The sequence below is a fragment of the Pipra filicauda genome, unplaced genomic scaffold (genome assembly GCF_003945595.2).
Source record: "Pipra filicauda isolate LSUMZ 115617 unplaced genomic scaffold, ASM394559v2 scaffold512_size417520_pilon, whole genome shotgun sequence".
Classification (NCBI taxonomy): Eukaryota; Metazoa; Chordata; class Aves; order Passeriformes; family Pipridae; genus Pipra; species Pipra filicauda.
The window spans coordinates 280,083-295,705 of NW_024104657.1; the positions used below are offsets into that span (position 1 = coordinate 280,083).

The following is a 15,623-nucleotide window of genomic DNA, read 5'->3' on the forward strand; positions in this document are numbered from 1 at the left end:
GGGCTGATGAGTCTCCTCGACTCTGCATTTTAATTCCAATTCAATCTGTGCCATTATTAATATTACAGTGGCCTCTAGAGTCCTGGCTGAGATCAGCCCTGGGCAGATCCATAGGCAGAAAGACACTTTTCTCCCCCAAGCAGAGCATTAAATCAGTGAAGATGCTGATCCCAATGTCCTCCCCCTCCAGCCTGGATGCTCTTGGGCTCCTGTGGAGCTTTAAATTCCTTCTGTTTGGCTTAAAAGCCCTTGAGTAATGAAAAGACTGGCTTGGACTCTTGCAAGGCTCCTTTCAGTGCCTCCTGGCTGGTTTTACTCAGAATTAGGGGTCTCTGGTGTTGCTCCCTGCCCATGTCCCCCCTCCTGCCTTCGCCCACTCCCACGGTCAGCAGGAGTTTGATGCAAAGCCTCACCTTGCCATGTCCCACCTCTAAACCCCCAAATCAAACCTCAGTGAGAGCTTTAGAGCCCAGGGGTGACTTGACTGCCTTTGTAACCCCCCAGGACCGAGCCCCAGTGCTGGCCCAGGGGCTCCTGGAGGACACAGTCCTTGTTTTCAGGTCACCCCCCACACAGACCAGCCCCAGGCTCTGTGATCCCCTGCTGCCACCCTCATACCTGCAGCCCTAATCCCCTTTGTCTCCTTCACCCACTCACAACCCAGATTCTTTTTTTCCCACACTGACCAAATACGTTTATTTTTACCACACACCCCCACAGCCTCATTTGTTCCCTTTCCCTTTCATTTTTGGGTTCCCTTCACAACCCAGCCCACCAGCCCACCCCACAATCCCACCTTCCCCTAATATTTGTCCCTTCCCAGTTTGGGCTCGTGGCTGCTTTGCATTAAGCCCAAGAAACAGGTAAATTGTGCAGTCAAAGGCAACAAGGCCATCCAGAAACCTGCCCGTCCCGAGCCAGGCGTGGTGGGCAATTAACATTTTTCTGGAGTAACGAGGGGAACGGCGGGATATCGATCTGCTCCCAGCACCATGAGTCAAATCAGCAGGGCAAAAACTCCCAATTAGCAAAGTGCTCGGGGTGCTGAACAAGCAAGTCCCTCCAGTGGGGCCCCATCTGGTTTCCGGAGGGAACACACGGGGTGCCCTATAAAAGCCCTCGCGCCCCTTCGCTCCTCATCGCCTCGGCCTCACGTCTCCTCTGAGCTCCTGCTGAACGGGGTAAGTGCAGCTTCATCAACCTTTGGCACCTCTGATGCTCACCAGCCCTGCCCCGACCCCGAGCTCTTGGCCTCCTGTGTCCCATCCCTGTGACTGTCTCTGGCTCAGACCTTCTGCCTCGTTGTCTTCTTCATCCATTTCTGTAGATAAAGAACAAAAAGTAAGTTGGAAAACATAAAACTTGCTGGCTCAGATGGCTGAGGACTCCTCGGGACTCTGTCCACCCCTTCTCACTCATCCCTGGGAGTTTTAACTTCTCTCTGATGTGTTTGCTAAACACAGAAGGGAAAGATCTGCCCAGAGGACCAGCACGGGCAGACATGGGCTGCTAATTTTTCTCTCTTCTTCAAGAACCTGGATTATAATCACAGAATCATGGAATGGTTTGGGTGGGAAAGGGCCTTAACAATCATCTTGTTCCACCCCCTGCCATGGGCAGGGACACCTTCCACTAGCCCAGGTTGCTCCAAGCCCCTTCCAACCCAGCCTTGGGCACTTCCAGTGTTCTTTGCCGTGGCACTCACTCAAAGATGAGTCTTCCCAGCAGGTCTCCAAGGATGTGCTCCCGCCAGGACAAAGACCAGTGCCACCAGCAGGAACGATCCTCCTGCCACAGCAGTGAAGGGTGTCACAGGAGCAGCGGATCCGGATGCCACGGGAGCAGTGGTGGATCTGGATGCCACAGGAGCAGTGGATCTGGATGCCATGGCAGCAGTGGTGGATCCGGATGCCACAGGAGTAGTGGATCCGGATGCCAAGGGAGCAGTGGATCTGGATGCCATGGCAGCAGTGGTGGATCTGGATGCCACAGGAGCAGTGGTGGATCCTGCCATGGGAGCAGTGGATCCGGATGCCATGGGAGCAGTGGATCTGGATGCCATGGCAGCAGTGGATCCGGATGCCATGGGAGCAGTGGTGGATCCTGCCATGGGAGCAGTGGTGGATCCTGCCATGGAAACCCCCAGGAGTGCCAGCAGCAAATCTACCAAGTGTCCTCAAAGATGAAGTGATCAGACCCTCATCTGCAGATGATCCGGGCATGTCCTCGACCCTGTGCCGAGTTCAGAAAGCTTTGCATGTCCCCAGCAATTCCCAAAGAAAATGTCTCCTCCCCCTCCCCTGGTGAGTCCTGTGACCTCTCCTGAGCTTTGTCTGTGGGTGCTGAAATAAACTCTCTGTTCATGGCACAGTTTTCTCTGTATCATCTGTGACTGCACAGAGCCAAAATCTGGAGTTTGGGAGGGGTTTTGAGCCATTACAATCTGGAGTTTGGAATGGGTTTTTAGACACTACAGTTCAGGGTTCAGGAGGGTTTTGTGTGGATGATTTTCTTTTCCCCTTGTGTTTCGTGTCACAGTACAAGACACCTCGTGCTTGTTTAACGCCCTGACATTGCCCTGCCCAGACAGGGTTTGGGCACTGCCACAGCCCCACTTTGGGCTCCAAAGGAAAAGAAAGAGACAATAAAGATTTTCAGATGCTGACAACTCTCCCCCACACCCCCTTCCCACACAGCTGGAGACCCAAAACCCCCAGCAAGACCCCAAGGGCTGCCTTGCACAGCTCAGGGCTGGCTCTGGGCACAACCACGGGGCAGAAAGAGTCTCATAGACAAAGAACCCCATTTTTTTGCCTTTTGGCCCCAAAAGGCCAACCCTGGGGGAGGTATCTCCACGTGCTGGTGGCAAACCTCCCAGCAAGCCTTTCTAGAAACCCTCTGCCCAGCCCTTGAGGAGCTCTGGGCCGGGCCGGGGGCGTCAGCATTACACAACACGCTGACAAATTTCTTCTCAACTTGTAATTAAAAGGAATTGGGTAATTTATTGCTCTGGCATTGCCATTCATGAAATGGATGTTACCTTGATAAGATGGTTCTCGAGTGCGTCAGGAGGATCAGAAATATCTGGCATTGCTGAAAAGGGTGCAGGCAGCAGCTCACTCCCTGCTTTGGGATCCTTTGGAAAAGCTCTCGGTGTGACTCTGGAATTTGCCTTGAGCCCCCCCCATGTCACACCCCATTTTCAAGGCACTTTGAAGTGGCCAAACCCAAAATCTAGAGGTGCCCAGGCCAGCTGGCTGGATGCTCTTCATTAACAAATTCAGCACGAGGAACTGAGCACAGCGAGTTGTTGGGGGCCAAAAATTACTTGGAGTCTTTTTTTCCCGAAGAATATTGACCATATTTTTCTGATGCCAGAACAAAACACAATTAAGCAGCCTGGGTACAGTTTGCCCTGACACTGTTCCAGTTTGTAACAGCAATTTAGCAATACAAAAGAAGCATTTAGGTTGCTCACCTGGTTCTTTAACCCTGCCCTGTCCTCCCACCTTTCCAAAAATCCTTCGGGAACACCGAATGTGTCAGATGGGTTTTGGGATGCAGGAACCACTCAGGACTCGCAGTGACTTAACAAAGAGTCAGGCACTTGTGTTGAAAGCAGGAGCTCAGGAGAGGCAGGAGAGGCACCTCGGTGCCTTCCCAAGGGATGCCGGGTGTGAAACAGTCTTAGGAAAGGTGGGATGAGGCTCCATTTCCCTGGGATCAGCATAAAACCTTAATCAACATGGGGAAAGACAAATTAAAGGCAGGAGAAGTGGCCCAAAAATACCAACTCCTTGAGCATCTCGGCAGGAAGGGAAATATTTTCCACCCAGTGTTTCCCAAGCACTTTCCCCCTGACAAAATCCCAGCAGCTCCCTTACTTTAGCTGGAAATCCTGAGTTTAGTCTTTTATTTGCTGCCTGTTTAATTACTGAACTTCCAGTTTAATTACTGAAATATCTTCCACAAGCAGTGACAGAAAAGGGCCAACAAGCTCCGTGGTCCTAAACAATTCCCAGCCCACGCAGAGAAAAGGTACAGGGAGTATCCCAAATTATTGCTTGTGATCAGCTCTCACTGCAAACATGGCCCAGCCTGGAGGCCTGTGTGGGTCTGAGCATCCTCCGGAATAGCACCGGGATTAACTCAATTAGGAGCTAATTGGGGGTCAGGGAAAACCCAAAAAGGACCTTCCTACAAGTTCAAGAAAGTCCCCGGGGTCTGACAGGTCCCCACAATGTGGCAACCACGGTGTGACACCACAGGCAGCACCCACGGGACCCTCGTCCTGCACGTGGCAGCACCAAAGCTGGGATAAAAACCTGGAATAAAACCACCGGCACTGCTCGGGAATTACTCATGGGCTGAAAGTCAACCACATAATTATGCACCTTGCTAATCCTGGATCGCTACCCAGGGCAGGGCTTCTCCCTTCCAAAAATAAGAATTCCAACTGCTTGTGGTCCTTCTGGCAACAGCAGAAAACCTTTGGCCGGCAAAAAGAGGTCTGGGGGGATCTTTTCTCTCTCTTCATCACTCCACTGTGTTTTGGATGGTTCCAAGGGAAATGAGCCAACAGTGGGACCAGTCAAACCACACAATCCCAGAATCATTCAGGCTGGAAAAGCCCTCCAAACCCACCCAGTCCCCCCTGTGCCCCATCCCCACCTTGGCCCCAGCCCAGAGCACTCAGTGCCACAGCCACTCCTTCCCTGGGCACCTCCAGGGCTGGGCACTCCCCCACCTCCCAGAGCAGCCCCTGCCAAGGCCTGAACACCCTTTCCAGGAGGAAATTCCTCCTGATGCCCCACCTGACCCTCCCCTGGCACAGTTTGAGGCCGTTTCCCCTCCTCCTGTCCCTTGTTCCCTGGGAGCAGAGCCCGACCCCCCCCGGCCCCCCCCTCCTGTCAGGGAATTCCAGAGCCAGAAGGTCCCCCCTGAGCCTCCTTTTCTCTGGGATGAGCCCCCCCAGCTCCCTCAGGAGTTCTCCAGACCCTTCTCCTGCTGCTCCAGCCCCTTCCCCAGCTCCGTTCCCTTCTCTGGACACGCTCCAGCCCCTCCATGTCCCTCTTGCCCTGAGGGACCCAGACCTGGACCCAGCACCCAACGTTCCCTCCCCAGTGCCCAGCACAGAGGGAGATGCTGTCAAAGACTTCTCCCTTATTTGGTACCTACAGACACATCTCTGTGTTTAGGGGGGGTTGCAGGACTAGAGAACCTCAAGACCTTCCAGAAGGATGTTGTGATTTAAGTATGAGCCATCATTCCCCCCCCTAAAGATAAAGCCCTCCCCAGGTGTGATCAACACCTAAACCAACCTGGCCACGCTGTGGAAACCGGGGCCACCCACACAACTCCCCCATGGCAGCCACCTCAGGCAGAGCTGCCAATTAAATTTCTGTGGCACAGGAAAGGCGACCTACAAGAGGAGGCAATCCCAGCGTGGATGGGGTGAGTCACTCCCCGAGCCCGAGGAGTGGGGAGGCAGAAAAAAAACCACATCGACGAATGAATTGAACAGGGAGAGCTCGGAGACAGGGAGGGGCTTCATTTCCAGGTGGGGTGTGCAGGGAGAGTATAAAAGTGCTCCTGGCCCAGAAAGCCTCATTCCCTCCTTGTGTCTTTGCTGCTTGAGCATCTCAGGTGAGAGCAGCGATTTTGGGGGCTCCGGGGCTCAGTGGGGGGGGGGGGGGGGGTTGGACCCTCATGCCTGGGGCTGGGCTGGGGTTTGTTCTGAGGGTGGTTGTGAGAGGGGAGGTGGGTGAGGAGGGAGTGCAGGGGTTGCTGAAGGAGCGAGAGCAGAGATTTGGACTTGGAGGGAGACTCTGGGGTGTTGGCTTGAGGTGGCATGGCCTGGATTGGGCTTTGGTGGGACAATCCCATGGGGGGGGAAAGAACCCAGTACAAGGTTTAAAGTGGATTGTGGGATCCGGCCAAGACTGGATGGATGTACACCCAGATTTCTCTTCCCTGGAAGGGCCCCTGATGGTTCCTGTCTCTCCCCACAGGTCCCCCCAGCACAGGACAATGTGCTCCCGGCAGGAGAAGGACCAGTGCCACAGTTACACCCGCCAGAGCTCCGGGGGCTGCCACAGCTCCGGGGGTGGGGGCTGCCACAGCTCTGGGGGCAGCTCTGGGGGCTGCCACAGCTCCGGGGGCAGCTCTGGGGGCTGCCACAGCTCCAGGGGTGGTGGTGGCTGCCACAGCTCCGGGGGTGGTGGCTGTCACAGCTCCGGTGGCAGCTCTGGGGGCTGTCACAGCTCCGGCGGCTCCGGCTGCCACGGGAAGCCCCAGATACAGGTCCAGCAGCAGCAGCAGCAGCAGCAGCAGGTGCCCCAGGTGCCCCAGCAGAAGACGAAGTGATGGGAGTCCCACAGCCCCAGCTCCAGCTGCAGAGGCCACACCTGGACCAGCTCCCTCCCACCTTCCCAGAGCTCCCCAGCCCCGGGGTTGTCCGGCTGCCAAATCCCCTCCTGTGACCTCTGGAGCCACCTGGGGAAGGGACATCACTGGTGGTTCTCTGCTGCCTTCAGCTGATGCCCCAGGCTGTGCTTTGGCCCCAGGAGGTGCCCAATAAAGTTACATTCCCAAGATCTCTCTTGCGTTTGCATTTCCTTAAACTCCTCATCCTTGATTTCCCAAGCCAGGGAGGCAACCAGGGAAGGGGCTTTGGAGCTGGAATGTGTTACACCCTTGCCCAAAGGCTGAGCAAAGGGAGCCCAGCTGCCAACCCCACTCATCCCAAGGAAACCCTTGGAGTGATCACTCATCCTAAGTTTTGGGCTTCCTTTCCTTTGCCTCTTCGGGCTTTGCCTCTTCAAAGATATTTGTTTTCCCTGTAACCACAATAAAAAAGGAAATAGGGGGTGACAGGACAAGGGGGAGTGGGTTCAGACTGAAAGAAGGGAAATTTAAGTTGGATACTGGGAAGAAATTGTTCCCTGTGAGGGTGGGGAGACCCTGGCACAGGTTGCCCAGAGAAGCTGTGGCTGCCCCATCCCTGGGAGTGTCCAAGGCCAGGTTGGAGCAACCTGGGATAGTGGGAGGTGTCCCTGCCCATGGCAGGGGGTAGAACGAGATGATCTTTAAGGTCCCTTCCAACCCAAACCATCCCATGATTCTAAGACACCACAGCTCTTAAAATCCTCTGGAAAAGACAAAACCAGGCTGCCCCACAGTGCTCAGAAATGCTTTTGTCCTCGAGTCCCTGGGGATTGTTCAGGGGGTGACAGGGATGTCACAGCAAGAGCCAAAGCCCAACGGGGACACAGGGCAGGAACTGGCCCCTGGTGCAGGCAGGGACCTGCCCCAGCACTCACCTGGCCCTGAGTGGGTGTTTTCCCAGTTCCTCTGCCAGTTACTGCCACAGCCACCGGGTTCTGGAGGGAATTCCATGACCTCAGTGACAGTCAGCAAGGAAAATAGCAGCTGGATTTGGTGCTGGGTGAGCCACAGGTCTGCGGGGTCAGGGGAGAGCTTTGCAATCCTCCCCAGCTCCGACCTCCCAGTGAGAGCCACACCCACCACCACCAGGTGGAGGCTCCTGATGAGCAGTTCAAGCATCCCAAACTTGGGGTGTGAGCAGCTTGAGCATCCCAAATCCTGGATATGAGCAGCAACACGGGGATGTCCCCGTTTGTTTGTGCAGCTCCCAACGTTGTCTTCTGTGTCCCAGACTTTTCCTTGCCTTTATCCCATAAAAAAGGAGCTGTGGCCTTTAGAGGTCAGTGCAGTTTGTGGGGTGGTGAAGTGCTGGGCAGTTTCCAACCCCGACAGGGATGTGCAGGAGGGACATTTCCAGAGCTCTGGCTTTGCTCCAGCAGGGAGCACCAAATGGGTCCTTTAATTCCTCATTTTAGTTCCTTCATTCAATGACCTTTGTCATTAAGGAGGTGGAAATGGCTCGGCCTGGTCACCTTGCTCAGGTCTGTGTGAACACAGCAGGGCTTGCAAGGCTTTCCACAGCCCCCAACACCCTCCTCTTGCTGCATTTTGGGGGGAATTCACAGTCTTTTAGGTCAAAGAGGGTTCTAGAAACCCCTGATGATGATGTGAGACCCTTCTCCAGAGGAAACCCAGGAGGACTTTGCCCTCATCCCACTGGTTGTTCCCACGACTGTGGCAGCTTTCAGATGGAGCATCTCATGGAGAAGGGAGAGCCACTTTCCTCTGTGTTTACCTGGCTTATTCCTGGCTTTATTTGGTGCTGGCTCCACTGCAGGGATTAGGCTCTGGCAGCAGAGCCTCGGGAGATGGGTCTATAATTAAGCCTGAGCTTAATTTCACAAAACAAATCCCAAGCAGACGAGGCTTTGGAAATCCAGGCACCCACGGGTTTTCCTATTAGAGGCAGGTGAGGCTGGCAATTAGACACTTATGTGGCACAGGAAACAGATAAAAAAGGAATGATATCCATCACTCATGAGTCAGGAGGGCGATGTACACACAGGGCGGTCGGATGGGGATTGGGTGATAAATTAACAGATCCCTGTGACAGGGACCTGTCTCATTTCCGGGAAAACCATCTGGCACCTCTATAAAACTGCTCCTGGCCCAGCACCTTCATTCCCTCCTCTTGCTTTTCCTTCAAGCTCAGGTAAGTCTGGGTTTTCCTTCCTTGGGGAATCATTTCCCAGCGAAGGAAGCAGAGCTCGGAGCGCTGGGCAGGGGATGCTCACGGGGTGTGGGATGCAGGGAGGAAGACAAGGACCTGTCCCATGGCTGGGTCAGGCCGTGCTGCTGCTCCCAAGGGATGGAATCCTCCGTCCTGGATGCAGGACACTGCTCCAGATCCTGGGAGGCATCTCCTGGGATCCTGCACATCAGCACCAAGGGTGGGATGGCAAAGGGGGCGGGCACGGGGACACCGGGATGGTGGCACTGGGACAACGGGGGCAGTGGGACAATGGGGATGGTGGGATTGCAGCAGCCCCTGATGGTTCCTGTCTCTCCCCACAGGTCCCCCCAGCACAGGACAATGTGCTCCCGGCAGGAGAAGGACCAGTGCCACAGTTACACCCGCCAGAGCTCCGGGGGCTGCCACAGCTCCGGGGGTGGGGGCTGCCACAGCTCTGGGGGCAGCTCTGGGGGCTGCCACAGCTCCGGGGGCAGCTCTGGGGGCTGCCACAGCTCCAGGGGTGGTGGTGGCTGCCACAGCTCCGGGGGTGGTGGCTGTCACAGCTCCGGTGGCAGCTCTGGGGGCTGTCACAGCTCCGGCAGCTCCGGCTGCCACGGGAAGCCCCAGATTCGGGTCCAGCAGCAGCAGCAGCAGCAGCAGCAGCAGCAGATACCCCAGGTGCCCCAGCAGAAGACGAAGTGATGGGGGTCCATGCCTGGATCAGCTGCCTCCCACCTCCCAGAGCTCTGCCAGCCCCGGGGTGCCCGGCTGACAAACCCTCTCCCGCGCCCTCCGGAGCTGCTGCTCCCTGGGGAAGGGGCACCACTGACACCCCAGGCTGTGCTTTGGCCCCAGGAGGTGCCCAATAAAGTGTTCCATTCCCAAGCTCTCTCGTGTGTTGGCGTTTCCTTGGGCTCAGCAGCACAGAATCAATGGGGTTGGTTCCTCCCCGAGCCCTCGGGATGCTCCGATGACCGACCACAGCCCGTGTGGATCATCCCTCCCTCAGCTGCTCCCCTCCCCTGGGAACAAGGTCCTACGTGGTGGAGAAGCACAAAAACCTCTCCCCACCCCATGGCAGGTCCTGCCCGGGCCCCACACCGGGGTGTGGTGCCCCTTGTGGGGATCCCTGGTACCCCCAGACCCCCTTTCCAACCCTGCCCCGTCCCCTCGGGGCTTCCCCACCACCACAGCTCTGAACAACCTCCCAGTTGCTCCTGGAGGCTCCTGGTGATCAGTGTGAGGCTCATAAAAGTCGGACAGGCATCACTTGGTACCGTTTTTATTGGAGTTTTTATGGTCTTACAACCATTTGGGTAAGAAGGAGCAAAATAAGCCAGAAAAAAAGCCACTTTTTGGATATTTACAACGAAACAGTGAGGGGCTGATGGACCGACCCCTGAACAGCTGAGGGAGCAGATGCAGGTGAGGTCTATTTTCAGTGTGTCCACCTCTCCAAACCCATGGGAATTTTGCTGCTGGCTCCAAGTGAGCTGGAGATGAGCTCCCAACCACAAGCCTTTAATTTTCCTCAAGGAATTGCCACTCTTTGTTCATTATTGCTCTACAATCTGAGTCAACTAATTGCATGGCTCATTCCAGCCCCATTAACCAGAGATTTTTCACTTTCTCCCCATTAAAAACCTGGATGAAGGGGTTGATACTTCAGCTCGTGCTCTGGCATTGTGTTTAGGAGAAGAGAAGAACAGATCTGGCCTCACCCCCCCCCTCCAGCCCTCAAGCTGCATTTTTAAAGCACCCCAAAGAGACACCCGAGGAGCATCAGGGGCAAACAAGAGACCCTTTTTGCCTCATGGAGGTAATAGGTGGAGCAGGGCGTGGTCTGCACATCTCCTGGGGTGTTGCCAGCACTGGAGGAGCCCGAGAGGGGACCCCAGGGGATCCCAGGGCTCAGAGTGATCCCACTGTGCTGCTGCCACTGCCCTTGGCCCACAGAGCAATTCAGGGGTCCTGCAGAAAGGGAGGAAAACCCATGGAGGATTTCACTCATGACTGTCCCAAAATCCTGCTGGGGGTGACATCCCTCCCCCCAGCCCTCATTTACCCAACTCCTCTGCTTTGCACTAAATCTGTGCCCAAGAACTCTGTGCAATTTTAATTAGAGCTGACCGGGTGCTCTCTGAGCCCCCGTGGAGCTGGAATTCATCCCTGCACGGGCCATCCACTTAAAACTTGGACTTGATGATCCTTGTGGGTCCTTTCCAACTCAGAATATTCTGGGAATCTGTGGATCCCACCCCCCTGATGGACTGGGGGTGAAGTCTTGTCACCTCGGGGTGACACCGGTCCCATGATGTCTCTGTCCCCTCCTAATGAGTCCATGCAAATGTTGTGCAGGAGCTTTGTGAGCTCCCTGAGCTGTCCTTACCTGCTCCCTCTGGGCCCCGGGAGTGGTGGAGGTGCCCCTCAGTACACGCAGCGTTTGCCCCTCTCCTTCTTGTTCATGGGCTCGGTGTCCGGGTCCGAGGAGCGGGGGATGTACCTGTACCTGCTGGTGGGCGACCTCTGAGGGGACAGGAGCCCATCAGCCCCTCCCAAAGGGGGCAGAAGCGAGGGCTGGGTGCCCTCAGTGCAAGGGCAAAGCAAGGAAAAGGAGCAGCAGGCACAAGAGGGGGCACGGGGTCCAGAGCCAAGGGGTCACAGCCTGGGATTACACCTGGATTTGCCCAGGGAGGAAATGGAGCTGGGGGGGGACCAGGCACCCCATCCTCAGTGTCCCATTCCCTGCAGGAAAATGGGGACTGCAGGACCAGGAGGGGGAACGGGAGCTTTGCAACAGAAGCCCAAGGAAATCAGCCACGATGCACAACCCCGGGAAAATCAAAGACTGGAGAGATCCCACTCCAGCCCTGGATGTGGGGTGGGTGTTGCAGCCCCCTCAGCACCCCTGAGCACCCCTAAATATCACCCCAGCACCTCTCCCACACATCTTGGCACCCCCAAGCCTGTAGATTTACCTTGACAGGGGCAAATTCCTGCTGGATCAGCTTCTTGAACTCGCTCCTGCTGAACGTCTCCGATTTCCTCCCCTTCCTGGTACTGCCCTGGTAACTCTCCAGCATGTCAGTGATGGCTTTAATGAGCTTGGACATGTCTCCAGTCCTGGAGAGCAGCAAAACTTGAGGCCACAGCAGTTGGCAGGGGCAGCTGTGCCTGCAGGAAACCCCCCCCGTTCCATTCCCACAGAATGTTCAGTTCAGGTCAAATCTTTCTGAACCTTTTCTTGCCAGAGGTAAAAAGCACCTTTCCCTTGCTGGGCTGCCCATCCTGACTCCTCTGAGGACTTTCACCTCAATTCCCTCCATTTCTCCACTTTCCCTGGTGGGTCTCGGCTGAATTTTAACTGCCTGGTTAAATTAAAGGGAAGAGTCTCCCCGTGGCCATCTCAGGCACTTGGGGTGGATGAATCAGCTCGTGCAGGGGAGGGAAGAGCCGTGTCCTCACACCCTCCTGGGAGCTGATCTCGTCCTTCCCACCCGAGCCCCGCTGGGAAGAACTGGTTCCAAAATAACCCTGGAAACACAAAAGCTGGTTTCAAGCCCAGAAAGGACCGGGGGAGACTCACCTGTGTCCACCAGGCGCTGGTGCAGAGGGGAGAGATGGGATGGTGGGAGCAGCTCTGCCCCGGCCCTGCAGGCTGCGGGGAGTGGGTGGAGGGTGAGGATCCCTTCTGGTCAGTCCTGTTCTCCCCACACTGCTGCTCTTCCCAGGGAGCCTCCCTCATTATCCTGCTCCTCCGAGGATGTTTACCAGCACACCTGGGAAGGTGTATGTAGGTCAGCATGTGGTTCTGGCTGTGCACTGGGAACACCTCCTTGGATCCCCAAAAAAACCCCGACCAGAGGTTCTCTTCGTGCATAAAACTTTGCATTTTTCATCCCCTAAATGGTTTTTTTTTTCCTTTACAACCAAAGTTGTTTGTGAGTTCAAGGGGCTTTGTGATGCTGAAGCTTAGAAAATGTCAGAGACCAAAACAATTCCTGCAGAAAAGGAGCTTTCATCTGATTTTTGAGGCTGTCCCACATGTCCTGGGAGCTGCCTCTGGGCCCGGACTGCCCCCACATTTGCCCAGTTTGGGCAAGGGCAGGGCAAGGAGCCCAGGGCATTGGTGACAGTGGGGACACCCAGTGACACCCAGGTGGCCGTGGCCAGGGGGGTTATGAACAACCTCCCATGGGAGAGTCACTCGTTGGACACCCCGATGGGACAGGGCCAGTCACTGCCCACCCTGGTGTGTGCCCTCGGTGCCAGGCTGAGGTTCAGCCCCTTAGAGCACGTCAGGGCATGGCACAGGAGGGATTTCAGCCCATGGAGCCCATCAGGGTGTGGCACAGGAGGGATTTCAGCCCATGGAGCCCATCAGGGCACAGAACAGGAGGGATTTCAGCCCGTGGAGCCCATCAGGGCACAGAACAGGAGGGATTTCAGCCCGTGGAGCCCATCAGGGCACGGCACAGGAGGGATTTCAGCCCTGCTGGGCTCAGGCTGCCCCAGGGCTCCGGGCAAAGCCCCAGCCCCGGGTTCTGAGGAGGCTCCAGCAGCAGCACCAGGACAGACTCCGGGCTCTCTGTGTGGTCCCCGAGTCCCCACCGCGGGTTTGCTCAGCTGGGCAGGGGCGGGAGGAGCCCTCCCTGCCCCGCGGGGTGTGCCAGCTCTCATTAAGGGCTCAGGCACCTTCCCAGATTCCCAGATACGCGACGGAGGCAGATGAGGTCGGTGCCCCCTCAGCCCCCCGGGGGCGTTGGCGGGGCCGGGTTGTGGCAGCGTTTTTGGGAGGGGAGGCGCTGCTGGAGCCGGGCTGTGCCGCCCACCGGCACCACCGGCGCGGCTCGGCGGGGAAGGGGTTGGAAATGAGATGCAGACCGCGGGCTGGAGCGGAATTTCCCCCGGCACGCTGAGGCGAGAGGCAGCAAGTCCCTGCAGGTCCCGGCACACGCAGGATTTTGGGGAAGCTGCCTCAGCCCAGGGGCTGCTCTCACACCTGAGAGGTCCTTGGAGGTTTTGGGGGAGTCCCAGAGCCGTGGGACTCCCTTCAGGGCTGGATTTGGGGTGGTTGGGCGACCGGGCACAGGCAACAGCACCGCTTAACCCGCAAACTTTTGGGGTGCAGCCTTGCCAGGGCTGAGCACGAACCCCCCCGAGACAGACAATGCCAGGAGCCCGAGCTCCTGCTGCTTCTGGCCAGGGCCTTGGTGGAAGGCAGGACAGGAGGGGTTTTCTCGAGGGCTGGGATCCCCCATGGCCACATTTAAGGGGTTTAAGGCTTTGTGTTGGGGGGTCCCTGTCCCTGTGGGAAGGAAGAGCAGCTCTGCCAGAGGATGGTGCGGGAAGGACCCCAGGACTGAGGTGGTCATGGGTTGACCAGACCCACAGGAAACACTTGTGGAGGAGGTTGGGAGGGCAGTGACCCCCTCCAGCCTCTGTACTCCTCCCCCCACCCCAATTAGCACGTGTCTGAACGAGGGGAATTATGGGGAAAATTGCTCTGAGTCACTCGGAGCCCGCCCCTTCCTCCAGCTACTCCCTCCATCCCGCTGCCACCACGGTGCCATCCCCTGGTGACACGTCCCCATCCACAGCAGCGTTAAGCCGGGCTTTGCTGGGCTCCGGGCGTGGCTTTACCGCCGATGCTGGGTCAGCTGCTGGCCCCAGACCTCACCGGCCCCCCAGAACGACCAGTTTTACCCCCTGTGGCTCATCCCCGTGGGAGTGTTGGGACTGACGGTGACCAAGGGCGTCCAAGTCCCCCTTTGGCAGAGTTTGGGGCATTGCACCACCCCCCGTGCCCTCCTGTGCTGGGGGGTCGGGGGGCTGCAGAGGGAGGTGGTTCACGGGGACGGGCAGGGGGGGTTGGAACAGCGCTAGTGGAGGAGGAACAGGGACGGGGGGACACGGGATGGGGCTGTGCCCGAGGTCGGTGGGTTCGCAGCGTCCCTGGGGAGCTCGGGCAGGACTTGGTGGCCTCTCCAAGAGCCGCGGTGTCACATCCCACCAGGTGGCAGCAGGAGGCCGGTCCTCGGCTCGAGGAACCTGAATCCCGGAATATTTTAGGTTGGAAAAGACCTCTGAGACCATCGAGTCCAGCCTGTGTCCCATCCCCACCTTGTCCCCCAGCCCAGAACACTCAGTGCCACTGCCAGTCCTTCCCTGGACACCTCCGGGGGTGGCGAATCCTCACCTGGGGGTGGAGGGAGGCGGGATTTGGGGCTCCCCCCCTTCCTGTGCTCCTGGCTCCTGTGGCTGGGGGGTATCATCACCTGCTCGGTGTCCCCTCTTTTGGGGAGCTCCTTGGGGTGAAACGATCCATAAGGATTTGGGGACCACTCAGGGTGTGGGGGGGGCTCATTCTGCACCCCACCTGATCCCACAGCCCCTGGGTGACACAACAGGAGTCCCCCCACCCCACACTGCAGCCCCTGCTGTGTTGGCAAACATCCTGTTGCACCAACACCCCGATCTCCGAGGTTGGTTCCTGCATCAGTCCTGGGGAAGGTCCTGGGGTGGGTTGTGCAGGGACCAGAAGGGCTGGACACCCCCAAAGAGGGTTCTGAGCCCCCAAAAACTGATGTGCTGCAAAGGCACCCAAACCACCCTTGTCCCTTAGGATCACCAGCCCTGGTTCTCGGGGTCCATGTCCTTCTGCCCTGCAGGGTGGTGGCACTGGAGCAGCTCCACTGGGTGTGGGGGGCTCTTCCTGCTCCAGAGACCCCAGAATGCTGCAGGATGGGGTGTATGAGCTGTTTTGGGTGGTGGGATGCAGATGTGGCTCAAGATCTGCCACCCTGTGCAGGGCTGAGGGAACTCTGGGCCCTGGGGCAGATTTTACCTTCTCAGAAGGTGTTTGACCCCTCAGATGTCAAAACTGGCTCCAAAGGAAGCTGAAGCAACCTGGGTGAGGCAACTTGTGGTGGTCTTGTGTTAACCGGGGGGGGGGGGGGGGGGGAAGGTCTTGCTTCAGCTCAGCTGCTTTGGGGAAGCTTCT

General features: G+C 57.2%; 3 protein-coding genes across 3 annotated transcripts; all 3 read left to right on the forward strand.

Moving 5' to 3' along the window:
* Positions 1-1,738: 1,738 nt before the first annotated feature.
* Positions 1,739-2,191, forward strand: LOC113991149 (sericin-1-like). Its single transcript, XM_027727241.1, has 2 exons — positions 1,739-1,916; positions 2,016-2,191. The coding sequence occupies exons 1-2, from the start codon at positions 1,739-1,741 to the stop codon at positions 2,189-2,191; spliced, it is 354 nt and encodes a 117-aa protein (XP_027583042.1).
* Positions 2,192-5,610: 3,419 nt separating this feature from the next.
* Positions 5,611-6,557, forward strand: LOC113991151 (loricrin-like). The gene is made up of 2 exons (XM_027727244.2): positions 5,611-5,646; positions 6,012-6,557. Exon 2 carries the CDS (start codon positions 6,031-6,033, stop codon positions 6,364-6,366), a length of 336 nt encoding a protein of 111 aa, XP_027583045.1. The 5' UTR covers positions 5,611-5,646; positions 6,012-6,030; the 3' UTR covers positions 6,367-6,557.
* A 2,423-nt stretch (positions 6,558-8,980) lies between these two features.
* On the forward strand, positions 8,981-9,322 carry LOC113991152 (keratin-associated protein 5-10-like). Its single transcript, XM_027727245.2, has one exon. It carries the CDS (start codon positions 8,981-8,983, stop codon positions 9,320-9,322), a length of 342 nt encoding a protein of 113 aa, XP_027583046.2.
* Positions 9,323-15,623: the final 6,301 nt, after the last annotated feature.